The sequence below is a fragment of the Talpa europaea genome, assembly GCF_964194135.1.
Source record: "Talpa europaea genome assembly, chromosome: 5".
NCBI classification, from domain to species: Eukaryota; Metazoa; Chordata; class Mammalia; order Eulipotyphla; family Talpidae; genus Talpa; species Talpa europaea.
Window position 1 is genome coordinate 88,670,708 of NC_140071.1, and position 27,395 is coordinate 88,698,102.

General features: G+C 40.3%; 1 protein-coding gene across 1 annotated transcript in view; it reads left to right on the top strand.

Moving 5' to 3' along the window:
* Positions 1 to 16,922, top strand: part of FAM13A (family with sequence similarity 13 member A) — a gene marked incomplete at both ends in the record, with an annotated part of 225,394 nt that extends 208,472 nt beyond the window's left edge. Inside the window, 9 exon segments of the mRNA XM_084234137.1 lie at positions 10 to 148; positions 1,176 to 1,257; positions 2,058 to 2,278; positions 2,938 to 3,021; positions 7,310 to 7,405; positions 8,927 to 9,010; positions 13,966 to 14,159; positions 14,737 to 14,838; positions 16,796 to 16,922. Coding sequence (XP_084090263.1) covers positions 10 to 148; positions 1,176 to 1,257; positions 2,058 to 2,278; positions 2,938 to 3,021; positions 7,310 to 7,405; positions 8,927 to 9,010; positions 13,966 to 14,159; positions 14,737 to 14,838; positions 16,796 to 16,922 — 1,129 coding nt within the window.
* Positions 16,923 to 27,395: the final 10,473 nt, after the last annotated feature.

A 27,395-nucleotide genomic window follows, 5' to 3' on the forward strand; every position in this document is an offset into this window, starting at 1 on the left:
CCCTAACAGGAGGCGGAGCTCTTCTCTGGGGTCCTACGAAGATGAGCAGGAGGACTTGACACCCGCCCAGCTCACTCGAAGGATTCAGAGCCTTAAAAAGAAGATCCGAAAATTTGAAGACAGATTTGAAGAAGAGCGCAAGTATAGGGTGAGTGCCCATCCCAGGCTGTCTCCATTCTTTTCCTCCCCAACATGCCAGCAAATCAATGACTCAGAGAAGTGAAAAGTTAAGGGAGATTTCTAGAGATTCTCAAAACTAAAAGACAATAATGACCGGAGAGTAAACCTTGATAAACTGAAAACATGCACTGGTATTTTTTCTTGCAGAAGTGTATCCTTAAAAATAAAATTGAGGGCCTCCCCAGTGGCGCAGTGGTTGAGCACCGGGTTACGAAGCTGCCCGCAGCCTCTCCATCTCTGGTTTGATCCCCGGCTGCTCCCCGGCCACGGAAGGAGGGTCCCACATGGCGCGCAGACCTCTCCTGCCGCCCGCTGCTCCCCTCAGCAGTGTACTTTGGTCCTTCTGCCTGCTCTGCTCCCCGCTCTGGCTCTGGTGGATTCTCTCACCCTCCCGCGCTTCCAGCTGTACCCAGTGCTTGTAAAAATAATTAAATAAAAATAATAAATCTTTTTGAAATATAAATAAATAAATAAAATTTAATGCTTTCATGTGCATTTTATAAATTTATCACTGAACAGTAATCGCAAGTCATTAAATAAAATCTTCCATTTAACTAAAACTCATGATCACTTTCGAAAATTTTCTTAGTATTGACCTCATTCTACTCTCTGCTCTCTCCTTAGTATTTCTTACAAGAGTGGCAAAAAGCATTTTTCATGATAGTTGCAGTGTAAAACATAAACCCTTATGCTTTCTAGTCTGTTAACCTGAAATGCTAAGTCTTACAAATAATGGAGATAGGGCTATGGACCACATACAAGTCCATACTCATACATATGTAGAATGTTGCCCCCCAAAGAATTTTTCGAAGCTTCAAAAATAACCAGGGTATAAAGGGATAATGGAATTACACTTGTGAAGTTTTTTCTGATTGATCATGATTCATTTGATTCATTTCTTGTTCTGGTGACTCAACTTTCCTTTCTGTTTAAAACAAATTGATCCGCAAACTATTCTTTTTCCAAAACATTTACTCCAGATTTCCTTGTCTTAGCCTTCTCACAGTGACAAAGCTGCCAATCCCGAGGTCCTGAAATGGACCAATGACCTTGCCAAATTCCGGAAACAGCTTAAAGGTAGGTGAAGTTCTGCACTATGGTTTCTGTAAAACAAGTCAGGTGCAAAAATCCATAATCTCCCCTCATGCGAGATGCCACTGCTAAAAGAGTCCAAGAAAAATAAGTTCCTGGAAGCTGCTGCTTAGTTTTCTCCATATACAGGGTGAAACTTTATGTCTTCCCATGGTCTCAATCACAGGGCCACCCAGATCAACTAAGGTGAAATTCTGTAGCATTTGTCACTGAATCACTAATAGAAAGATGATGTTTGTAATTCAGCACCTAACTGTATGTTTATCCCAAGGTTTCATTGGCTGTGGTGTTAGAGGAGACATAGACACAAAGATGAATCTGAAAAGTATGTAGTCACTGTCTCTCAGAGCTTGCTGTGTCTCAGGACACAGATTCATCTCAACATGTACATAGAATACAAAACAATTCCAAAATGAGGTTTATAAGTCATGCGGAAAAGGTGGCTAGTGGCTGGATGTTAGATCACTTTTAAACACCGAGGAACAAGAATAGGAAAACATCTGCCACATTCCAAGAACAACAAGCAGACTGGTGTGGCTGAAGCATGGATGTTACATAGTTCCAGCGTTCTCAGGAATCAGGGTTAGGGAAACATTCCAGAAAATCCAGACACTGTTATTATCTCAGATTTTGCATAACAACCTAGGGATTTCAGCTAATATTATAATTAGATACTTTTGGCAAAAAGATGGGCTAAGCAGTTATTAACACCTCAGAAAAGCAATTTGAGTTCAGCAGATATCAATTCTCAAATAATCTCTCAACCCGCAAATCTTCTCAACTAGAGTCAAAACTAAAGATATCTGAGGAGGACCTAATCCCCAGGATGCGACAGCGAAGCAACACACTCCCCAAGAGTTTTGGTTCCCAACTTGAGAAAGAAGATGAAAAGAAGCTAGAGTTGGTCGATAAAGCCATAAAGCCGAGCGTTGAAGCCACACTGGAATCTATCCAGAGGAAGCTTCAGGAAAAGCGGGCAGAAGCCGGCCGTCCTGAGGACATTAAGGTGTGATGATTCTGTCAAGGTCCCAGGCTCACTGCTAATCCTAAACCTTTGCAGTCAACATGGTACCGAAACCTAGGCCATGTCACATGGGTTCCAGTGGAGAGGGCAATGGAGTGAAACCTTTCTAAGCCTCCCACACCCTCATCTTCCCCATCTTTACTTGTCTAGAGAAGCGGGAACTGCCAAGTATTTGAACTGCAGGTACTTTGGGTTTGGACCACAAATTAAAAGCAGAAAATCCTATTGCACAGATTTCAGAATGAGCTTTATTTTAGCTTCATAGTTGGCTTGGTAGCTGTCTGAGCGAGAAGGATTCTAGACAAGCCTTTGGGTGTGTGTGAGCTGTCACTGTGGGCATTGCAGGGACCACCATGCTGAGCCCCAGTGTCCTCGGCCTCACTTACCCCAGTGTTCAACTTTCCTTTGCTGCCAGCTGGGAGATGTAAGTAGGTGATGATGATGATTCTGCAGTTCTACCCATATTTCTAGAAAGAAGGTCAGAAGAAGTCATTCCAAAGTAAGCTTTGGCTCTAGCCAGGAAGAACTGATATATCAGAATTCTTTGTAATTTTACTTTAGGAAATTTAACTAAATAAAGAAGTTGAAATGCTTACAAATGTTTTCCCGTCTTCCATTTCTCTATCTTTGTGTATATGCAGGATATGACCAAAGACCAGATTGCTAATGAGAAAGTCGCAATGCAAAAAGCTCTGTTATATTACGAAAGTATTCATGGACGGCCGGTATGTAAATGGGCTCAGTTATCTGATTGGAGTAAATAACCTGGCTTTAAAAATCATTTTCTATGTTCAGTATTTTGCAAATAAGCTTCTCTGATGTTTAGAATACTATATATGGTTACCATAACTAAGCTTTTTAAGGCATCAATCTATGAGAGTTGAACTACACAGAAGGTGTTCAATTTAATGGAAATCCAAATTAAAATTTGTTTGCAACCGGAATTTAGTCACTAGCGTCTTCTTTAAGGGGGATGTGGAGGAGAAGGTATAGGATGGTGCACAGAAGCCTAGAGTGAGGAGACTGCCCTGTCCTGGGTCTGCCTCCATAAGCTGTCCCTGGGTCTAGTCATTCTTTGTCGTCAAAAAAGGCATTGAATTTGGAATGTTCTTCCCTAAAATTTATACCCAGTGCAGTTGCACTGAGTATTTGTAGAGAAGTTCCAGCTGCCGTTTAGAATCAAAAGTGTGAGGAATCCAAATTATGGCTTTGCTGTTTCATAACAACAGGAAATATTTAGCGAATGTTTGTTGTAAGTCCTAGGAGGAACAGTAGCCAGACAGGTTTTAGCTTTCCTCCTTCGAGCTCCTATAATGAGGCATCCTGTCAGTTACTCCTAGTGACCTTCTGGTCACTGTTTTCAGGAATCCAACAGGACAAATCTTACGAGTGGGTATAAAGCTTGAAATCCATGTTCGCAGAATGGCTCTTCATATAGTCAGAGGCTGAGGTCTCTTTTCCAGTCTCAACATTGGCATACAGTACAGATAGTCCTTTTATCTAAAATGTGGTTTTTGAGCAACTCACCTGCCCATCTGTGCCTACGTAGGTGCTCCCAATTGCCAACCTTCACCCTTTGCAGACCAGCAGAGGCAGCTCTCCTGCCAAGGCTGCTGCCTGTGGCCATGCAGGTCTCTCTTTTAACAAGCCTGTGCCTAACGGGGGCAGCTCTTTCTGCCTTCACAGCGTCCTTTACTCTTCCTTCCCTCTTTATAATAAACCTGCCCTTTTGGATATAAAAATTAAATAAATAAAATATGGGGTTTTTTTAAATGAAGAAACTTCCAGAATAATTCACTGGACAATAAGGTCTGTGAGGGCAGGGATTCTGGGTTTTATTCACCTGATGACGACCCTAATCCTGAGCAACTATCACAAAACTGAACACATAGCATGTGCCCAGTAAACAATCTGTAAATGTGTCCTTTGTGACATTTTGGTTCTGAACTTACCAGGTTTAGGTTCAGAAAAAAAAAAAAAAAGTTGGACTGATGATGATTGATTTTGCTGGCTTGTCCCTGAAGTGGAAAAATACTGGCACCCCGGATAATGGTCATGTTTCAAGCCAAGTTTTGTTTTGGATTTTTTAAAGGCATTGAACCAGATAGTAAATGTACTGGAGATCAAATGCATTGTGAAACTATTCAAACTGGTAGAGGTAGAACTGAGCTTCTAGTAGAGAGAAGCCCTTTCTCCACTGTAGGGCTGCTGCCCCCAGCCTTGGTGGAGGAGGTGGAAGTTGTGATTTTTTTCCTTCTTTAAAGTTTCTCCTTTTCATTGTATCTATTCAGATTAGGGCATCAGTAGACTCTTGTAAGGACTCCCTGGAGCCTGGAGAGCTCTTGGCAGCAGTCTAGTTAGTCTTATTCAGGACCTGTGGAGGGGCTTGTGTGCCACAGTATTTATCAGCCTGAATGGAACACAGAATCCCCCATTTTGCCGGGACTGTGGCAACGTGCACACACTCTGAGTCTTCGGATTGCTGCCCTAGATTCAGAACGCCGCCCTACAAAGACTAACTCTGTGACTTATTGGTGCCTCGTTCTGGTCTGTATAATAGATGTCTTTTATGGGTTGCCATGGAAACTGAATGACATTCCACACATGTTACCTGTAGGATGCCTGACACTGAGGAAGTAGGGTCAGGTGGCTTGGCAGCAGGGGGTGCACAATAAAGAACAGTTTTCGCTTCTGTTATCATTACATGTTCTGCTCTCTGAGGCCTACTTCTTATTAAATGATTGGGTCAGGTGAAAGACTGTGCATTTTAGCACTCTTATCATGACGAATGTGGAATATTAGTTGTTGATTCTGCCTTGTCATTTCCCTCTCTTTTATCACTCTTTCAGATAATGAACAGCTTTTTGGGTCCAAATTCTAGTATCTCATTGGACGGGGAACAAATGCTCTAGGAAGTTGAAGTGTCATTTATTCCTGATCCCAGGTCGGACTTTCTGCCTCTATCTGGAACATGATGCTCCAACCTCCTGAGGGAAAGCAGAGGTCATTTGATATCTGGCCAATCACAGTGGACTTTTCATTCTTAGAGCTCTGGTGTTGCCATGGACCCTGGACTGTAAATACCATTTAGGCAACATTCTTCTCAAAAGAAAAATACATGTACTCCCAGAGTTTTTTTTTTTTCCAACCCCATTTTTTTGTGTTGGGTTTTTTGGTAGTTTTTTTTTTTTGGAAAAAAGTAGGTGGTCGTTGTGCATGGGTTTCTGCTGACAGCAGATTCTGATTTAAAAGGACTCTATCAAAATCACAGACTTGATTTATCGCTAAAACTTGAGGTGATGGAGAAGAGGAGAAGCAGTAAATGGAAAAGGGCTACAAGTACTGTTGGAGGGACTTGAGCTTGATTCCTCCCTTTCACCTTTAGAATCAGTCCTTTATTTTTTAATTGCATAAATCTGATGTGTCACATTGTATAAATTTAAGGTATTACATTTATGTATTATGATATAGTTGTTCTTGCAGTCATCTTTATCATGTTACATACCTGTCGTACTATATTATTATCTATATTCAGCTGTTTATGAACTCTATGACTGCTTTGGTACTCATTACAAACAAGTTTGTACCCTTAAGTATCATCAATCGTATCTCCCCATCACCCCTATGGTAACAACCATTTTAGTCTGGTGGATTTTTTTACAGGTTTGATTTGTTTTTTTATATACCACATGTGAATGATGTCATACAGCATGTCTTTCTCTGTCTGACTCTTTTAGCACAGTGTACTTAGGGTCCATCCATATTGCTGCAAACGACAGGATATCCTCCTTTCTCATGGCTGAATAATATTCCATTTTGTATATATGCCACACCTTTTGTATCCATTCATCTGTTGATGGGAATTTGTGTTGTTTCTATATATTGGCTATTGTGAATAGTAATGCAATAAACAGAGGTGTGCTAGAACTTATTTTAAACATTTTTAAACCCTCAGCCAAATTTTTTTTAAAGATTTATTTATTTATGCATATAAGAGCTGGGGTACAGACCAGAGATGTGGGCAGCGAGAGGATCCACCAGAGACAAAGTGGGAAAAAGAGTAGGCAGACTGACTGAAATACACTGCTGAGGGGAGCAGCAGGTGAGACAGGAGAGGTCTGTTGCACCATGTGGGTTTCTCCCTGACTGGCCGCACATAGAATTCGTGCTGCAGAGGCTGCAGATTGCTTCATAGTGCAGTGCTTAACCACTTGCGCCACCAGGGAGGCCCCCCTCTGCCAAATTTTAGAGATACAGAGATGAGTTAATCAGTGTATTCTATAGCAGATAGAATAGTCCGTGAATACCTAGTATTCATCAGTACTTGTCCTTAAAGACACAACAGTTTCATGGAGTGAGACATGTAAAAAAAATTATTTTTTTGAGGATTTATTTATTTATGCATAGAGGAGCTGGGGCACAGGCCAAAGATGTGGGGGTGAGAGGATTCACCAGAGACAGAGTGGGGAACAGAACAGGCAGATTGACCAAAGTTCACTGCTGAGGGGAGCAGCAGGCAAGACAGGAGAGGTCTGCTGCACCATGTGGGTTGCTCCCTGGCTGCCCCGGGATCAAACTCGTGCTGCAGAAGCTGCGGATTGCTTCATAGTGCGGTGCTTCACCCCTTGCGCTACCTGGGAGGCCCTCCAAAAAATTATTTACAGAATGACAAAATAAGTATTATAACAAAAATAGATGTTTTCTTCTTCCCTGGAAAAATAGTAAATGATCTAGGACCTCTGAGCTTTGGGGTATTTCAAGCAGGGAATAATGATCATAGTTTTGATTTAGGAAAAACAATATTGTTGATGCCACTATTCCCAATGATCTGCAGCTGCATTGGATATTTTAAATATTCATCAACTAAATAACGTTATCAGCTAAATAAATTTTGTAAGAATGGTAGATTTCATTTGAATCATCTTTTTTTTCTCCACATGCAGACCGTGCATGGGAAGCTGGTAGCATGATGCCAAGAGTTGGCTTCTCACCGGTCTTATTCTTGCTTTTCAGGTAACCAAGAGTGAACGTCAGGTTATGAAGCCACTGTATGACAGGTACCGGCTGGTCAAACAAATCCTGTCCCGAGCCAACACCATCCCCATTATTGTGAGTGCCACACTTCTCTTGCTGTTACCTGGCTGAATGGGCCCCAGCTCTGTTAATAGGGCCCGCACCTACTTTCACATTAAAGAATAGCCTTTAGTAGTTGAACCTGCCATTAATATTGAAACTTGAGGATGAAGAATTTATCAAAGATTTCTGAGGCTACATTTGCCAAAATTAAATGAATCTGTAACTGATATTTTTTCCCCCTAATTGGGAAACATGCCTTGGCCATATACATCCATCTGACTTGCACTGGGCTGACTCCCCACCCTTTACTCAGAGGTGGCACACCAAGGGCACAGGCTGTGCGTTTTTGGGCTGCTCTACTCCAAAGAGTGCCCTCTGGTCCCTGGGGCCCTCTGATAATAGTCTTCTCTCCCCTTCCAAGAGAGGGGCGAGGCCCTCAGGAATCATATCCATGGAGAAGCCCTCTGAGGGATTCAGGAGAGCCAGCCTCCTCACTGGAAGATGTTGAGAAGTGGAAGGAAAGGCTGGGCAGCCAATGAATGATTGTGCACTTATTTGATCTCAGTGGCCACCACCCTTGGATTTAGACTCTGCCTTTTGGTTTTGTCAAACATAGGGAGCAGCAACTTGCCTCTAGTCTGGGAGAGTGTTTCAGACACAGGCCGGCTTACTGTCCTCCCTTCTCCAGCCTTGGGCTTTTCCACCCCCAGCTCCTGAGTTCATTGTCGGGCCTCACCATCTCTTGGGCAACTGTTTGCCTGTGTTTCAGTGCTTCATCTCCAGGGATGCTGGGGCTTCCTCTGCTGGCTTTAGGCTTTTTAATAAGCACGCACAGCCTCACTGCTGTGTTGATATTGAAATGCATATATATCTTAGCTGATGTTGTTCTGTTCCTGCTTGAAATCTCCTTGTTTACTTCTAGGCCTAAGAGATGGCCGTTACATTTCTTTTAACAGTGAACTTGTTTATATAAATAAGGAGAGTCCAGAGACCTCAGGCAATTGTGTTTGAAGAAAACTACTTTTTCCAGAAATTTCCTACAGTCCAATTCAGTAAACTAATCTATAAAAATAATTAAATTGAAAGAATCCATTCCATTCTCCAATTAGGACTGCTTAGCATTTGCTAAATAGGGGGAATAAGTAACGAGCAATTCAGATAACCTATGTATCACTTGATGAGCTTACCATTTTGAGAGGTAAAGCTTATTGCAATCCATGTGTTCTTGGAGCGCTTATGACTAGGGAGGGAGGAGGGACAGGGTAAGGGAGGGTAGGCAGTTGTTTTTCCTCAGGTGTTCTCTGTGTGTGTCGGGCTGACATCCTCCAGTGCTGTCTGCGCCCTCAGGTGGCCTCCTTGGCTCTCTGTGGCTCTGAAGGGAAGCAGAACTTGGAAAAGAACTTTGGTTGTTTCTGGTCCCTGACAATTTCTGGTGGGAGGGTTAGAGGATATGGTTAAAGACAGTGATAAATATTGGTCAGGTCAAAGGAAGCGGAGAGCTGGTGGGACTAGAAAGGGTTCCCAATGTAACCTACTTGTTAACAACTGTCACAGGGTTCCCCCTCCACCAAGCGGAGAAGCCCTTTGCTGCAGCCAATTATCGAGGGCGAAACTGCGTCCTTCTTCAAGGAGACCAAGGTGAAGAGCTCCAGCTTCTACCCACTTGCTAAATCGGCGCCAGTTCTCTCTCTCCTTCCCTCTGTCCTGTGACTGGAAAGGGGTCATGATTGGGCCCTTCGTGATGGCTTCTTATAGTACTCCCCCAAATCAGTAGCTGCATATAATCATGTTGGGAATCCTGTTTTATTTATGAACTATTTCCTTAGTTTCGTTTCATTATGCTGCTTTCTTTGTTGTTTGCTTGTTGTTTTGTTTTCACTTTGCTTTCAGAAATTTTTGTTTTGTTTTGATGTTTTTTGTTCTCCCTGTTTGGTGGAATGGATTTTCTGTATTCCATGGTTTTGTTAAATTAGTTCATTGGGTTACTTTTTTTTTTTATCTTGTTTACTGAGTTTATAGAAAAGTCAAAATTCACAAAGGCAGTGTGTGCAGTATACATCAAAAAACTCATTTTGTAGATAAATATCTTACTTGTTTTTGATATTGTTCCTGGCTTCTGCCTTCCCGGGCACATTAAATCCTCAGTACTGATTTTATAGTCTCTTCTTGATCTGTGAATTACTGCTCTAATGGGCAGGCACTAAAATATAGGTTCTGATTTTTTTTTTTAATCTGTCATTAGTTATGGATTTCCTTCTCATTGGTGGATCTGCTTTTCCTAGAAAGGGAGGTGGAATCTCTGCCCCTAGATCTGTGAGTCTGTGTAGGAACCCGATTGTTTTTAGCAGTTATTTTTAGTCCACTGGGAAATTAACCCCAAAGCAAAAGTGAGCCTTAAGAGTATCACTTGTCATTTTTCTGAGACAATTTCAACCCTGGAGTGGTCACTTATTTATTGTAGTCAGAAAGGATTACTTCAGCACATGGGGACCTCATTCTCATAGGAATCCTATCCAGGGGAACCTCTCCATTTTCTTCCCGATTCTCAAAACTGAGGTAAGGTACTGGAAGTTATTGAGTCTTCTTTTATTCTATTCCTTTCCTTACCACTCAGGGATCTTAACTACTTTAGGTACCTACATTTACACCATTAGACAATGTTTATGTTCCGTACTCATGTTATTTTAAATAGAACTTATTGTATGAAAATGCTATAAATGTGAAATTTATGACAATATGCTATATTGTATCTTCAAAATTAGAGCTCTTTTCTTACAATAAGATTTGATATTGATGAAAGAAGACAAATTTTGTCTAGATGGTAATTTCCCCCAAGAATTAAATCACTGTGATTCAAGAAATTTGGCAAATGTGTGTATGAAAATTAGCATATTTCTCTAAGAAGCATGTGCTAGAACTGTTACTTGATTAAAATGTGTTCTTGAACACATCCAAAATATGAGGCAAAAAATTGCCTCATTTAATGATGCTGTTTTTAATTTTCAAGGAGGACATCCTTCCAAATCTTATTCTTTAGTTTAGTTTATTGTTTTCATAAGTGTATTTTGGCCATGGCTCTGCTGGCCCACATGATGGTCAAAACTTCAGATAATTTTGCAACGATTACATAGCTTTTGTAAATAGTGGTGTCTTTTGGTTAATTTTGTTCTAGTTGGCAAGCTTATTAGCATGCTTTAGATTGTACTAATTGTTGGCAATTTTGATTCAGTTTAGAATTTGGTGTGTTTGTGGCTAAGAAGAGTGATCGAAGTGATTTCTTTAAAAACCATCCCTAGCAGTGTATGAAATCGAACCAATAAAAAAATCCTGAACTCCTAGATCTTCCAACCACAAAATCCGAGAGATCATCTAATTAGTTCTCCTGTCTAACATAAGAATGTCCCCTAAAACTTATTGGACAGAATAGAAACACTGTCTTACATGGGCTCAGCATCAGTAATAACTAAAAACTTACTTCATTTTATAATTCTCATTTTAAATTTTAGATTATATAAGTTTAGTATTTACCATAAGCTTGTTAACTATTAACTATCACAATTAATGAAAATAGTTGAAATTTATAATATTTATAGTTATTATTGTATTACTTTCTACTTAACAGGCTTAGTTTTGCCCTCAGGAACAGCTTGGAATGAGCTTGCTTACTGTTTCTTCATTGGAGCACTTCTTATATTTACAGTCAACTGCCCTGCAAGCTTCCACCTACCCTTCATTATAATCTTTCCTGAAAGATCCTCTTACTATTTATTCTTCATTAGGTCTGGGTTCCCAAGCCTTTCTGCATTGTCACAGATCTCCTTCATACCATATACCAATTCATCCATGTCACTCATTAACACTGATACACAGACCTGGACATTGTTCTATATGTTTTAATCAGAATGAACAGAACAAGGGCTGACTAGTCCTGGCCTTGATCCGGACCACTAAGTTCCATAAGCTGCGACTGTGTGGCTGGCATCATACTGTGAGTTCATCTTTGGCAGTGGTTCTGCCTCAGACATTTTGGGCCAGAAAAATCTTTGTTGTAGGGATCAGGCCTCCACCTATAAGATGACCTCCTGAGCCACAACCATCCCCTCCTAGTTGGGAGAATGAAAAATGCCTCCAGACATTGCTAAATGCTCCCAAGGTGAGAACGGCTGCCCCTTGGTCCTGTCTCCCTGTTGACTGTGCAGGCTCCAGTTTCCTTTTCCAAGGATTGCTTATCACCCATGTGTCCAGGATTTTGGTTGTTTTTTTTTTAATAATCTTATTATAGGTCCTTGAACTTTTTTCAGTGACAGCTGACCTTTTGAACAATGGGGATAGGGAGGAAGTACAGAATACCACATAGTCAAAAATTCACCTACAGCTTTTGACTCACTCAAAACATTATTACAGTTGTCCCTTGAACAATTTCACAACCAGCTTTCCTGTTGGAGGTCACAACCAGCTTACCTCATTTTTTATTGCAATCTAAATATGCCAGTACTATCAAAAAAGGAAACATGATGAGTTTTCATGTTTGTTTTGACAGTACTGGTGACTTTGATCACTGATTTTTTTCTCAATTAATCATACATCTATGTATTGATTCCTTCTAGAATTTACCCAGGATCCACAACAACTTTATAGCTACAGTTTAAAGATTTGTCTATTTTTGCTCTTTGTCTATTTATTTATAATATTTCACAGATTACTAAGAATGGTTCTGTTTAACTCCATATTAAAAAACATTGCACTCACCATGTGCAAGACCATTTTCCCATTTTTAAGTTCTCTCAGGAGCTTGATATGTAACCAGTAAGGCCTAAACACCAACTTCATTAAATTTAGTTCTTATCTGTAACTTCAATTTTTATGTCTTGGGTTTTAGTGATCCCTTTATCATCATTATTTGTATTTCTCTTTTAAAACCGAAGTACTAGGCTGTCTAACAGACATTTATTGAGCACCAGCTATATATAGGCATTGACCAAGCTCTGGGAACAGCAAAGGATAGGCCCAAATCCCTTTACCCTGGAGTTCAAGGTCAGGTGATTTCACCTAGTCGTCCTCATCCAGGGAAGGGGGAGGGAACACAGGCTAACCTGCACTGCTGCGTGCCAGCATGCTGTAGAGAGCACTGACATAGGACTCAATTAATTATGGATACAAAAACAACATAGGTGGGAATGGTTCCTTCCTCTTACCAAGAAAAGAGAAACTTTTAAATTAGTCATTTAAATCCGCTAAATTGATTTTAAAATATTTAATTTTAAAAATTCATTTACACTTTTAATTAATTTGAACTTTTCAGTTAGTAATTTAAAAAGTATGTTCTTTGTCATTTTTAAAGTGTGTTTAATAATTTAAATTGAAAACATGAAACATTTGTTTCACTGAACCAGCAAACAGATTGTAGAGCTGAAGTCATAGCAGAGACTCTGGAAAATCCACCTATTTTTTGCCAATTCTAGCTGCATACCTTCTTATAGTATTTTCATTGTACTTATGTAATATCCCTTTTGCTGTTTTGTTCTGCCTGTTCGCTTATTTATTTCTCTTCAGAGGCACCATTATAAACATACCAAACTTTATGGTAAGAAAATCCACCCCACTACAGTTTGCACACTTGTGCTTTGCCCATAAGTGGTAACTAATCCTGCCCCCTGAGACTAACTCACTGCATTGGCGTTGAAGTGACTTAGTTTACCTAAAACAGTTGATGTGATACCTCATGTTGTTTACCTAACTGTATGCCAAACCAGTTTTGTAATTTTATAAACATTAGGATAGTCTCTTCTGGTCTGACCACATATTTTAGTAGTAAATTACCTTTTTTTTAATTCAGGCTTTGGTGTTATTTCTTCCTTAAATGACAGAGCTTGAAATTGACTCAAGCTATTACATCATTGTTTTTCTAAGTGCATCATCACCAAGAACAGTACTTTTCTTAGACTGTTGGATATTGAGAAATATAATGTGGTCCTTGAAATTTCCATGAAAAAGCTATAAGTCCTATGATTCCTGTCATGGAAGATCAATATTTTGTTCTCAAAATTTTCCTAAAATTTCATATATCAGCTAACCACAAACTATTTTATAATCTCAATGCCTAAATAAAAGTCTGTGTTATTTGATTTCTAAAAATGTTTATAGCAAAGTGAAAAATATTTTCTGAGGTATTACAAGTCATGGAATCTTAAAGCACAGATTACTGGTTGCGGATTTTGTTACGTATTGGCACAGAGCTGGGAATGGTTATTGGCACAGAGCTGGGTTCATTTGATTTAGAATGTAAGTTACGGTGGTTGTACCTTCCTACTCTTGACTTTAATAACTGTTCATTGAACTACACACTAACTTTTGAAGAGGTTTTATAGACTTTTCCCTAGTAAGTAGCAATGTTTAATGTTTGTGTTATTAGTATGTACATGTAGGTTCAATAATATATCCATAATGTACCTATGTGTTCCTAAACATAGCGATAGATACAGAAGAAGCTATTTGGAATCTGGATAATTGAATGATTGTGAGAAGATAATTTATAATGAAATAATGCTGGAAAAAATAACCAGATTTTTATTGGGGTTGCCGTGTATCCCCAGGAAGAAGAGGATGGTTCTGAGGATGATAGCAATACAAAGCCAGACTTCTCGGTCACTCTGAACACTGATTTTAGTGCACGTTGCTTTCTGGATCAATTTGAAGATGATGCTGATGGGTTTATTTCCCCAATGGATGACAAAATATCAAAGTGCAGCCAGGACACTGGACTCTCAAATCTCCATGCTGCATCAATGTATGGCATTTGGTGGTATTATTAACATGTGTCAATGCAAATAGCTTTCTGAAATATTGTGTTAGCCTTTGTATTTAAATGAATTGGCTGACAAAACACCAGTGACTTGCCTGGAAATGTATCTGTGTGATAAAACTGAATTTTTTTAGCTTTTGGCTTCATTCCATTACATGCTTCATCCCATGTTATTCAAGGGAACATCTAAGATCTTGTTTAAATAATCAGAGGCTCCTCTCTATGGCCTCTCAGAGGCTCCTCTCAATAGCATGGCTATGTACTCCTCATCCCCTTATTTTACACATAGAAGACATCTCTCTCCAAGCAACATATGACAGAGCTTAGGGGCTCCACCAGCCTTATGAATTCATTAGTACAGAGCTCTTGCAGGAGCCCTAGCACCATCACTGTCACCAGCAGCCCAAGAATAGAGAGCATCCCCTCTGTGCTGGTTCAGCTCCCTCAACAGTTTTGCATTTAGGTGCCTCCCCTTTTCCACAACCGCTGTAAGTTGCACATTCATTATGTTTTTAACAATGCAAATGTAACTCAGTTTTTTTGATATCTTTCTATCCCCCAGACCAGAACTCTTGGAACACCTCCAGGAAATGAGAGAAGAAAAGAAAAGGATTCGAAAGAAACTACGTGATTTTGAAGACAGTTTTTTCAGACAAAATGGAAGGTACTGTATGCTTTTCTTCCCCCATCCCTTGCCCCTGCGTACACATCCCTCATTGTTTTTCTGCCAGATCTGTGCAGTGCCTCCAAAGTGGGGCCACTGTGGTCCTTCCAGAACCTAGTTCTTGGGGTGGCGCCAGGGCCCTCTGAGGTTTCCTGTGAGGTCCTGAGGTTTGTGTAGTTCTTTAGAAGAGATCCTTCTTGGATAGTGTCCAAAGTTTGTGCAGAATTAGCTGACATTTATAAAACTAACCTGTCACATCAAATTCTTATTTAAAATAAGCAGCTTGGATCTGTTTCCAGTGGATAGCACTGCTATGTGTATATGCATGCGTGGATGTTTGTCTTAAACTGAAAGAAGAAATAAGGGAATTCTAAATTTTGCTCATTTTCAAGTTCATTTTCAAAGCCAAGCTGATAATTGTTAAGTATGAGTGAAAAAATATATAAGCAGCAGTAAGTCCATCTGTCTGATAGGGTTCGTTTCTCCACAGAAGTTTCAGGCATCATGTAACATTCTCAGTCACCAATATGCTAATCGCCCGCCCTTCGCCAGTGGCTGCATACACAGGGCCTCACACAGCGCAAGACAAACTTAGGGCCGTGAATAGGTTTGCATCTCTTACATTAGAGTTAGATTTTATCATTTTTAATTGACTTTCTCTTAATCCACATTATTTAAGCCATATGAATGTTTTCCTTTAAGTTCCCTTTTATCCTTCTTAAAAGTATTGGGAAATAAAAACACCATTAAATTAACTTTGGCATTAAAATGTATTACATTTTATTTCAGTAATTTGTATAATTTTCTATTTAGTACCTCTGATTTAAATCTGGTTTATCTTTTTTTCTTATACTCACATTATGTACAGATAACCTATACATGAAGGACTATATATAATTACATAAATGTCACAATTTTAGTAGTATAGTTGATGGGAATTAGTAATCATTCATTTAGAATTCTGCAGGATGCCAGCAACTGTGAAATCTGGCTCAGTCATTCTGTGTCAAGGGGAGAGAAGCCACTGACACATGGCAGGGCTGGGGACAGACACTCTGATCTCTGCACCTGTGCCCTTTACTGCCCTTCACTGAGAAGGCTCCTGGAATTATGTCCTTGAACAAGACAGGGTCTCAATGACAGAAGATCTGTTTTTAGTGAACAGCATTAAGTCAGCCCCACGCCATCCCTTTCTCTATATATGTTCTTTAATAAGAAAAGGAAGCCTGATATTTAAGTGTTGGTCATATGCATTTTGGGATGCAGTGAAAAGTAGGGCCACCTTGCACATTGGTAGAGTCCTCAGGGAACTTAGCTTCAGTGTGTGCAAAATGTGGGCCATAGCAGCACCAGCTCCTGAGAGGATTACTTGAGATCGTGTCTGTAGGGAATTTAGCACAGCGCGTGACCTATAATACACTCTCAATAAATATGCTGCATATAACATTGCTTAGTAAACTGTAAGGTCTGTTTAGTATTATGTGATCCATTTGCTAAAGTCCAAGACTAATTTTATAAGTAGAGCTACTCACTTTTTTAAAACCTGCAAATTATAGGTTTTCCGATTACTAATTAGAAATTTAATGGTTCATTAGATGAAATATATATGAAAGTGAGAAACCATTAAGTATAAACAAAGAATTTCAGTGTACAGACTCTTAATGTGAAGTCATATATGACCAGCAGCAGAGAAAGTTCCTACATTTCTTAATTCTCTGTGTCGTTCTACAAAATGCCAGACTGACTTAAAACTCAAGTCACGTGGTACCTTCTGGGGAACACTGTCTTTCCTACTTGTCTAAATCCAGCTTGTCTTGACCTAAGTTATGCTTGGTTACACTAATACCAGGGGTGAGTAAAATGCAGTTTCCCCATGATGCTAACCCTCCAGATGAACAGTAACATCCAAGAGAGACAGCCAGTGACCCTCAGCTTCCTTTTCTTTTGTTTTCACTAGAAATGTGCAGAAGGAAGACCGCACACCTATGGCTGAAGAATACAATGAATATAAGCACATAAAGGCGAAACTAAGGCTTTTGGAAGTGCTGATCAGCAAGAGAGACACTGATTCCAAGTCCATGTGAGGGGGCAACCCCCGCGAAGGAGAAGGGCTTGCTACCTGCCTCCCCCGTAAATAGTACCTGTGGGGAGACTGGAAGGCATCCGTGGAGCTGGACCTGCAAATCATTGTAGCCCTTCCACCCTAGGCCACGGGGGTTGGCTCCAGTTTCAATTGCTTGCCTTAGAAATAACTAGATGGAAGAAAGCATCCTACCCTGATGTAGGAATTTCGTAAAAGAAAGTTAAGATTCCCATGCTTGTGCACACCCATGTACACATACATACACACACACACACACACAGTAGTGGAAACTTTATAACACTTGCAGTGATGAGCCACTACATTGAGACACACTCATCTACAGAGAATATACACTGTTCTTCCCTGGAAAACTGAACAGCAAGAGATCATTCTCTAACTGTGATAAAACCAGCTCAGGACTTCACTCTGTAGAGCGAACTTGCTGTGCAGGTCTGTGTTCTCTTTGGACCCAGTCAAGTGGGAACATGCATCAGAGCCCTATTTGCTGCCTTGGCCATTCTTGTGACCTTCCCACAGAGCTGCACCTTTCCCTCCTCTTCTGAATTGTACCTAATCAGCTCTCAGGTAGATGGAAGCTGCATCTGCCCAGAATGGCAGAATAAACATCTATTTGACAGTGTGTTTAAGACATCCTCAGCTAACAAAGAATTTTGATCCTGACAAGGCCTGGATCACCTGCAGGGGACACAGGGAATGTAGCTGTAGCTCTATGAATGTTGATTTTTTAAATCAGGTATCAACAGGGTGAAGAGCCTGGAGAAATCTTTCCTGGACATTGACTGCAATTACCGGTCTCGGATTTTAATATTGGACACTCAGCGAGGCCAGCATGCTATGGCAACCAGTTTGGGGTTTGCTTTTGTTTTGGTACAAGCCAAATATGGGGGTCTTGCTTAATTCTTAGCTTTAGACACACAGAGCCTGTGTTCTAGGCTCCTCAATACTAACCAGAGTCTAATTTTTTAAAAAGCGAACCTGCACTAAAACCTCTAACTGAAGGGAAATGTAGCCCTCAGAGCTCAGCCCACGGCAGAATCTAAATCACATTATTTTTGAACTCATGTATAAGGAGAAAAAATAATAGTGTGTGGCCAATTATAGTTTTTCAAAGGCTATTAAAGAACTGTCTATATTAGACATTTTGAAAGGACCAGGGAATTTAGGACATCAAATCACTCATCTCTTCAGTATGGTAACGCAACTCTGTGATTTATTTCTTTTTACCCTTCTCTGTCTACACTGGGGAAAGTGGATTGGAAGTCCCTATCCACCACGTCTGCTTTGTGCTCCAGGCGTTGTGCACACAGGGCGAGAGGTAGCATTTCTGCGGGGCCCTGCCTTGTACAGATGATGATGCAGGATGCACAGGACCATGGGGTACCCCTGGTATTTTGAAAATTGCCTTCTTAATGGGCACTGTTTGTTTAATAAGAAAAGAAAGAAAATGTAAAACTCTACTGACGAAATGTTAATTTCAAAAAAGGAGTCTTGAGAGAAACTGGTGAGATTGGAATCATGGCAGCATTTTCCACTGCTGACATGAGGTAGCTACTCTCTCTCAGCTGAAGATCATTTAAATTGGTAGTGGGGGAAAGAATACCTTTAAGTTTGTTCTTAAAAATAATTATATGGAAAAGGCCTCCCCTGGTGGCGCAGCGGTTGAGCACTGGGCTGCGAGGCTGCCCGGGGCCTCTGCAGCACCACCGGCGAGGGTCCCACAAAAAAAATAAAAATAAAAAAAAATTATATGGAAGCATGAGCTATGTGTTGGAAGTGCCCTGGTTTAATCCACACACATAAGGGTCATACGTAATGCTACAAATTTAGATGTATGTGAAAATAGAGTTTGGTATTCTTTGCTCTACTGTTTACATTGCAGAATGCTATAATTTCAAGGAGTTATATTATAAATAAAATAATGCACTTTAGGACATTTTCTATTTTTGAAATCTGAACATAAATCATTCACATGACCAAAAATCATATTTTTTAAAACAAAATATATGTCTAGTCTGTTCTTTTTAAGTAATTATTCACTTAAAGAAGCTATAATGTAAATCAAATCATTATCAGTTAACTTTTAAAACACATCTGTTTAAGAGTATTGTTTTTAAAATACTTATGCTACAGAATTTAAAAAGAAGAAAAGCTATGTAAATGAGAAGCTAGTAAATATTTTGAAATCTTTTGTTTCTGCCAAAGGTAAATTAATAGACTTACCAGAATTCCCATTCAAATTTATATCATTGAATATGAAAAAATACCAAGTTATAGTAAAATAAATTGCATATGGAACATTGTGTTTTCCTTTGTAATTTCTAATCTATATTTCATTGAATTGAGCCTAAATTAAGTATGAGGGGGAGGGGCTGTTTACACTAGAGCTTATCTGAAGACATATTAGTCAGGAGGTCTGGCCCTGTCAGAAATGCTGAGGCAAATTTGTTTCCATAGCAACCATTTCTGCAGCCCAGGGTCTCAGGGCCCCAGAGACAGTGTCTTAATAGGCTTCACACAGACAGAATATTCTGAACTGATGTTCTTCCATTACTCTCTCAGGAGTGTATGTGCCTCTGTGTGTGTGTATGTGTTAACAGCCAACAAAATAAATGTCAAGTGTTATTTAATAACAAAGGTAAAGTATGAATAAACTTGATTATTTGGTTTTAAGAACTAGAGATAACAGAGGCTTGCAATTTACACAAGCATTTGCTCTTATTGTGTTCAATTTAGAGTAAACATTGAAATAGATGTTTATATCAAGCATCGTATCATTACTGCATTTCATCTTTGGATCATTTCATTTGGATTTCACTTTTTAGACATGTTTGTGCAAGGTTTAGGATAAGGTAAGGCCCTGCTTCAGAGTTTTTCAATACTGTTCAAGTTTGTCCTATCCTGGTAGAAAAAAGACCACATAATCTTGGTGATCTCCAATTCAGGGAAAATTTCCACAAAAGAGCAAATTAAATTTCGAACCGAAGAGTTAATATTTTTTATTGCTAGCTATAATACATTGTGAGCTAATAATTCGATTTCTTCCCTTTGGTTGCCAGTTTTAAGTCAGAAGATTATTCATCACTGCCAAGGGGAGGGTCAGCCATGTCTGTCTCTGCAGCAGCATGATTTTTGTCCTGTGTCGTTCTGATGCAAAGCTTGGGTGGCGGCAGGATAATCTGTTACAGGGTGTGTAGCCACCTGGGTGCAGCTCCTAGGTATGGAGTTTCTAACCCTGGACAAACCTCAGGGCAGTGTCAGGTCATGAATAGCACACTGGGATGTGCTGGGAGCAATCTTCCAACCGCAGATCACTAAGCATTTGATAATGTGGTTGAACTTGGATTCCCTTACAGGATGAAGGTGTCAGTCTGTTAGAATCAAGCATGGCCATGTTGCCAACGAAGCTGATTCTTTCTGGGGATGCTTCATTTTCAGTAGACAGAATAGGATCCAGTATCCACAACCAATCAGATTTTCAAGGGAAGACAAATTTCAAAGTTTTTGATTAACTTTGTGAAGAAATTCTTAATCTGATCATAAAGATGCCGGTTTCCTTAAGGGGGACACCTCCATACTTTTGGTGGAATATTTATAGTTGAACACCACAAATGTAACTGCTTTGTAAAAAGCTGGTTGTAATCTAAATTCTATTTTGCCTTCAAGATGGGTCTTCCTGACACAGTACTCCCCGGGTTCTGGTATTTTCTACAGTAAGGTCAACACCTCCATGATGTTCTTTTCCAGTATCACTTGGTTAAATCAATAGGGAGGGACAAGTCTGTATTAGATGTTGAAGCCCATGTGTTTGGCAGAGCTGTTTTTCCTTCTATGGGTTCCCTTCCTTTATTCCCCCCACACATACCCACTTGACCCTCAAAATGTATTAAAAGGCACATTTTGTCAAAAGACTGGCTATACATACGTTTCAAATTTTTATACACTCAAATTGGGCACACTGACACCTCTTCCCGGGGTGACTAACATGGCAGCCCCAGATTACTGTGATCCGTGTCGGGCACTGCACAACAGCTTTGATCACTTTCCCAAGTGGACTGTGCCCTGTGGGTAGCCACGTTTTTCTACCACGATCCTTCGTGGAAAATGTAGTTGGCTGAGATAGACTCTTAAATTTACACAGATGAGTATGGACCTTGGAAACTGGACATCTGCAGCCTCACAGTCCTGAACGGGCCTGTCGAGGTCACGCGTGCAACTCGAGAAATTGCTTGGGCAGATCTAACTTTCAACCTGAAAGCACCTATACAATCATGAACATCTCCAAAAGTGCACACAATTTCCATAAATAATATGGACTCGGACCTGTGTTTACTTGACATGGAAGCAGAAGTATTTGAAATTAGAGTTGTCCTTTTTTAAAATGTAAACCGAGTGGAAAATGTTATGTACATTTTTGTACATTGCTGTATTTTGTATGAACTTAAAAAGAAATAAAATATTTTAAACTGTGAATGTTCTGAAATTCTTCAGCCCCAGGAAGATGGGACTGAAGTGCCTGCGGGTGTGACTTTTCCCTCAGTGAGGAATCAGCTGCTCTGGCCTCCTGAGGATTACAGTCCTGTTGTTTTGACTTCGGGGAGGGCACTGGAGGAGAGGCAAACTGGGTACAAGTTAGGCATGCCCATGGTTTTGGTTAAAACAGAAAATGGACTGGGGCTCTGTACTCAGTTGCCTTTAAATAATTCATGGAAGGGGTGTAGAAATAAATGCATTAGGGTGCGGGGAAATACCTGGTTTTGCTTTTTTCCAAAGTCTAAGAGGCCATCATGGTAAATACATTAACCATCATTACTCTGAAGCTCATAAGGCCACCAGAAAACTGACTTGGGAGGAAGGCATACTTGAGTGGTGTGTGAGAATCCCTGCCCTGGGCACCTGTCTCAGGCCAAGTGCCCACACAAGCCTCGCCCGGGCTCCAGAGGAGGCTGGGGACAGCTGGGCTCATCCTACATCGAGAATATGCCAGCCCGGGTGCAGCTATTAAGTGACAAATGTAAACATTACAAAGACTAAATCACAATTTTTTTTTCAATGGCCCCAAGTAAGGACCTTAGTGCTAGCATCAGCATTCAGACTGAGATTGACTTCAGGACACAGAAAGGCAGTGCTGCTAATGACAGCACAATTCGATGCTGTTCTGCTAAAATGAAGGCTCAGCCTGAATAATTTACCTTTAAAAACAGGCAGAAGTGGCAGGTAGTATTTAGTGACACTCCATTTCTTTAAATCTTATTTTTGATATCGCCCTAGTAAGGGAGCATAAAGTCACGCTGCCCAAGTACAGGTTCCACAGCCGGTGACAAAGCCTGATGATTCCCTGCAGGGACCCCAGCACCTACCCCGAACTGTGCTGGTGCGTTGCTTAGACAACCTGAATGGAATTTCAGAAGTGGGGGGCTACACTGGACTGTGGGGGGGGTGCAAGGAGAGGCAGTCCCTTCAATCCTTTCACCGGCCTCGTTATTGTCTCTTCTAGAAATGGATTCTGAATCTTGTAAGACAGAAAATAGCATTATCCCTAAGCTGGGTCAACTTATCAAGACTATATATACACAGTAGAATTTCATATTCAGTAAAAGTCAAAATTCCCAAATGCATTTTTAGATGCCTGGCTGGCAGGCAGACAAATGTGGTTTGGCAGGAACAGAGCTTGTTGACAGCTTGGTTCTCACTTTTCCTCTGGAGCAACAAGGCTTCTGCCACAGGAGGGCTCCCAGCCATGTTGGGAGGCATCTCTCCGCCCAGGGCAAGACCCAGGAACCCTCCCGAAATACTCGGGCCTCTGGGTTTCCGTTGGGCCTGTGTGTATTTAACTTCTATGTTACTGTGAATGCGGAAAGTCTTTTAAAAAAATTTAAATTTTTGTTTAATTGCTTAAAAGCAGTTCAAGGATGCTAAGAAATCTTTCCCATGCTTCTGTTCCTACAGCTTCCAGTACTTTTTAGTAAGGTATTTTGAGACATTTTGATTTCTCTGTAACTGTTTCTGTTGAAGAATTTAGGATTACTGGCTGTGATTGCGGGCGGGGGAAAGGAGAATAAAGGGTGTTCTCTCTCATACCAGAGAGCAGCGCTTCTCAAACTGGAACTGCATGTGAGTGTGCAGGACTCTCAAGGTACAGCAGCCCTGGGGCTGGGCCTTACTGTGAGTAAAGGGTGCAGACTGCACTCTGGGTATTTGTGGAAATGAGCAGCTCCAGTCATTTCAAAATAGTAAGCTAACAGAGACCTGCACATTGGACAGCACCAATGGAGGCCAATTATTGCTTATGCTTAGGGCCCAGCCTGCAGACAAACGGCTTAAAGCTCAATGATCAGTTTCACTACATTCCCTCCCAAAGTCTCTGATTCTTTATCTGACAAATGGGAATCATCATAATCTATACCTTTTGGAGTCATTCTGAGAATATACTGGGATGAACATAAAGTGAGCAGACAGTATGTCTGCATAAATGATGGTGGTGGGTTGGTGTTAACAGCATTGAGACAAAGGTTCTTCATCCAACAAGACATTGTAAATGGCTGCAAAACAGGAATTTTGTGCACCCCTGCCATCACCCCTCATCTTCTGATTTCTTTTTGTGTCAGAGGCAGAACCACCTGCAGCTCCTTAGGCACAATCAGTGCCGTCAGGGTAAGCAAGATTTAATGGAAACACTGACCGATTCTCTCCTAGGGGAAGATTATGAGTATCAATATTCGAGCAAATTGCATCAAAAACTGACCATTTTTGTCAGAAAGAGCTACACTTGCTGATTTCCTGTCCTCACAGAATAGGGCAAACTTCTGTAAGTCTACTTCTCCCCAAAACACTTTGGAAGCTCCAGATCTTCTCAGACAAAAGCAAAGTCTGAGGTGGCAGCGGAAACCAACGCGGAAAAGCCTGTGTTCTGTGAAGTGGGGAACAGAGTGAGTGACCTTTGAGCTGATTTCTAGGTCACTTGATGTTCCGAAATTTCAGGGTGTGTTTTTAAACAACTAAAAACTAAATTTACCCCAGGGAGGAAAGCTGCTGTGATTTTGGCAAGCTCCTAATTAGCATACTAAATTTCATGGTGGGGGGGAGGGCAGGTAGGAGAGGACTCGGGTTCACAGCCCACACACATCAACCCCAGGCGGCAAATGGAAGGTGCGGCTGCCCAGGCCTGCAACAGAACAACCTGTGGCTAAGATGATTTTAAAGTCTCATTGCATGAGGCCCTAACCCCATATCTCAAAAGTTCAGAAATGCTCAGTATCCTCTCCAAACACGCCGAAGACTTGAACTTGAGCGCCCTTGAGCAAGCCTCACAAGCAGCAGAACTCCTGAGAATGCGCGGGCAGGAAAGGTCAGAACTGCTTGAGAACAACATTGCCTCTGGCATTGGCAGGCCTATGGGAACATGAGCCAGCACCTAGTTGGCGTTTGCTGTTGACCTTTGCCCCTGAGCGCTCTGGCCTCTCCTGACACATTGGGAAATGAGGTTATTTCTGAGTCTGTTCTTTGGCTTTTTTTCATTCCTAATCCTAAAGAAAAGGTGACCGTGAAAGACTAATCTGGTTAGCTTTTGCCTTAGTCTGAGTCGTGTTGGTGTGTTTTAATATTTAAATTTCTCAGGAAGTTCAACATCAATGAGCGTTGAATCAATAGTTACCAGATTTATAACCAATTCTCCTGGGAGTAAGCCCGGGAAATTCAGCTTCTAAAAGACGTGAAGACCATGTGATTGTGCTCCCTGTTAGGTGTCCAGTCACTCTTAGGAGAAAAGAAAACAGAAAGCTAACATCTGAACTCATTTTCTCAGTACTATATGAGCCACATAAGAACATATAGTCCCTAACTTTTGGAAGGAAAACAAGGTCAAAGCCTGGATTAGTGTATCCACTGGAGAGGCTGTTGTTTATATAGACCCAAAGATCCTGCCCACACTGGGGAGGACCCCCCACCCAGCACCTATTCTCTGCAGACCCTGCTTTCTCACTGCAGAGGCCTCTTAGATGGAAACCCGCTCAGATTCAGTGTGGGCCAGGGGCCTCCCCACCAGCACTTCAGCCACTCTGGGTTAGCATCCCAAAGCAGAGGAATTATATTGTAGTGAAATAACAATATTTACCACACCTTTCACAGAACTCTTCTCTTTAAGGTTATCTAACCCCTCTTTATCAAAACGCTAGGTTGGAAAGGGACAGCAGTAGTTTCTATGCCACTTCCAACTGGAGAATGCCTGTAGCCTGACTCACAAGAGAGAGGTCACCTTTTCTGAAGACACGAGGGCCTGTTCCTTTCCTCTCTCCCTCCATCTCTCCCACATTTCCTTCCTTCCTCCATCCTCCTTTATCAAGATAAAGTGAAACCCTCAAGGTTTAGCAGCTGTAGGGCTGGGCCTTACTGTAAGTAAAGGGTGCAGACTGCACCCTGGGTATTTGTGGAAATGAGCAACTCTAGTCATTTCAAAATCTTAAGCAAATAGAGACCTGCACATTGGACAGCACCAATGGAGGCCATTTTTCATTTGTTCAAGAATTTTGATTTCTTCTTTGACCCAGCTTTTGTTCAAAACTGTGTGAATTTCCACATATTTGTGAATTTTCCTATTATTGATTTCTAGTTTCATGCCATTGTGATTGGGAAAGATACTTAGTGTGATTTCAGTCTTCTTGTTCAAAACTGTGTGAATTTCCACATATTTGTGAATTTTCCTATTATTGATTTCTAGTTTCATGCCATTGTGATTGGGAAAGATACTTAGTGTGATTTCAGTCTTCTTAATTTTGCTAAAACTTGTTTTTGACCTGTTATAGCATCTATGTTATAGAATGTTCTATGCACATTTAAGACAAATACATATTATATTGCTAGAGAATGGGATGTTCATATCTGTTTAATCCATTTGATCTAAAACATTTCCAATATTTCCTTTTTGATTTTGTGCCTGGATGTTATATTCCTTGTTGAAAGTAGGATATTGAAATCCCCTACTATTATTGTATTTTGTCTGTTTTCCCCTTCAGAACTGTTAGTATTTTCTTCTTATATTTGGGTGCTCAGATGTTAAGTGTTGCAATTGTTGTATCTTCTTGATGAATTGACACTTTTTTCATCATATGGTGACCTTCTCATTCTCTTTTTACTATTTAGACCTAAAGCCCATTTTGTCTGACAGAAATATAGCTATTCCTGATCTCTTTCCATTTTCACTTGCATTAATATCTTCTATCCCTTCAATTTGAGCCCATGTGTTTTTTTACATCTGAAGTGGACCTCTTTTAGGCAACATCTAAATGAGTATTTTTATATGTCCAGCTAGTCATTCTGTGTCTTTTGAGAATTCAATCCATTTGGAATAAATTAATTATTGATAGGTAAGGACATAGTAATGACATCTAATTATTTTCTGAATTTTAGTTCTTTTATTCTTTTTTCATCATGCTGTTTTCCTTTATGAATTGATCTCTCAAAATAGTATGATTTTATTAATTTCTGTATTTTCGTAAATCTAGTATAGGTGTTTGTTTTGTGGTTACCATGAAGCTTATATAAAACATAAATATAATAGTTTATTTTACACTGATAACTCATAAAAAGTTTTATCCTTTTACTTCCCCCTTTTATGTTTTTGATAGGGATACTCACCATTATACTAACAAATACAGCCACTTTTTTATGTTTTACATCTTTTTATATATTGTGTATATCCATTCACAAATTATTGTGGCTGAAGTATTTTTGATACTTTTGCCCTTTAACCTCTATACTAGTGTTACTAGTGTTTAACATCACTATATTGCAGCATTAGAGATTTTGAATTTGACTAAACTTACCTTTATCAATGTATTATATATTTTCATGTGCTAATTAGTGTCCTTTCATTTCAGCTTGACAAAATCCATTCAGAATTTCTTGTAAAGCAAGTCTAGTAGTGATGAACTTCCTCAGCTTTTGTTTGTCAGGAAGTCTTCATTTCATCTTTATTTCTAAAGGACAACTTTGCTGGGAATAATGTTTCTGGTTGGCTGATTGGCAGTTTGTTCTTTTACTATTTTGGAATATAATATCCATTCACTCTTTTTTTTTTTTTTAAGATTTATTTATTTTTATACAAGAACTGGGGTATAGGCCAGAGGCGCAGGAGGGTGAGAGGATTCACCAGAGACAGAGCAGGGAACAAAACAGGCAGACAACCAAAATACACTGCTGAGGGGAGAAGCGGGCACAACAGGAGAGGTCTGCAATGCCATGTGGGAATCTCCCTAGCCAGCCAGGAATCGAACCCGTGCTGCAGAGGCTGTGGACAGCTTCACAGCGCTGCGTTCAATGTGCTGTGCCACCGTGGAGGCCTGCATCCATTCACTCTTAGCTTGTCATGAAATTCACTGAGAACCTATAAATGTTCCTTTGTTGAAAAGATTTTTTTCCCTCTTTTGCTACTTTTAAAATTCTTTGTTTTTTAAAAGTT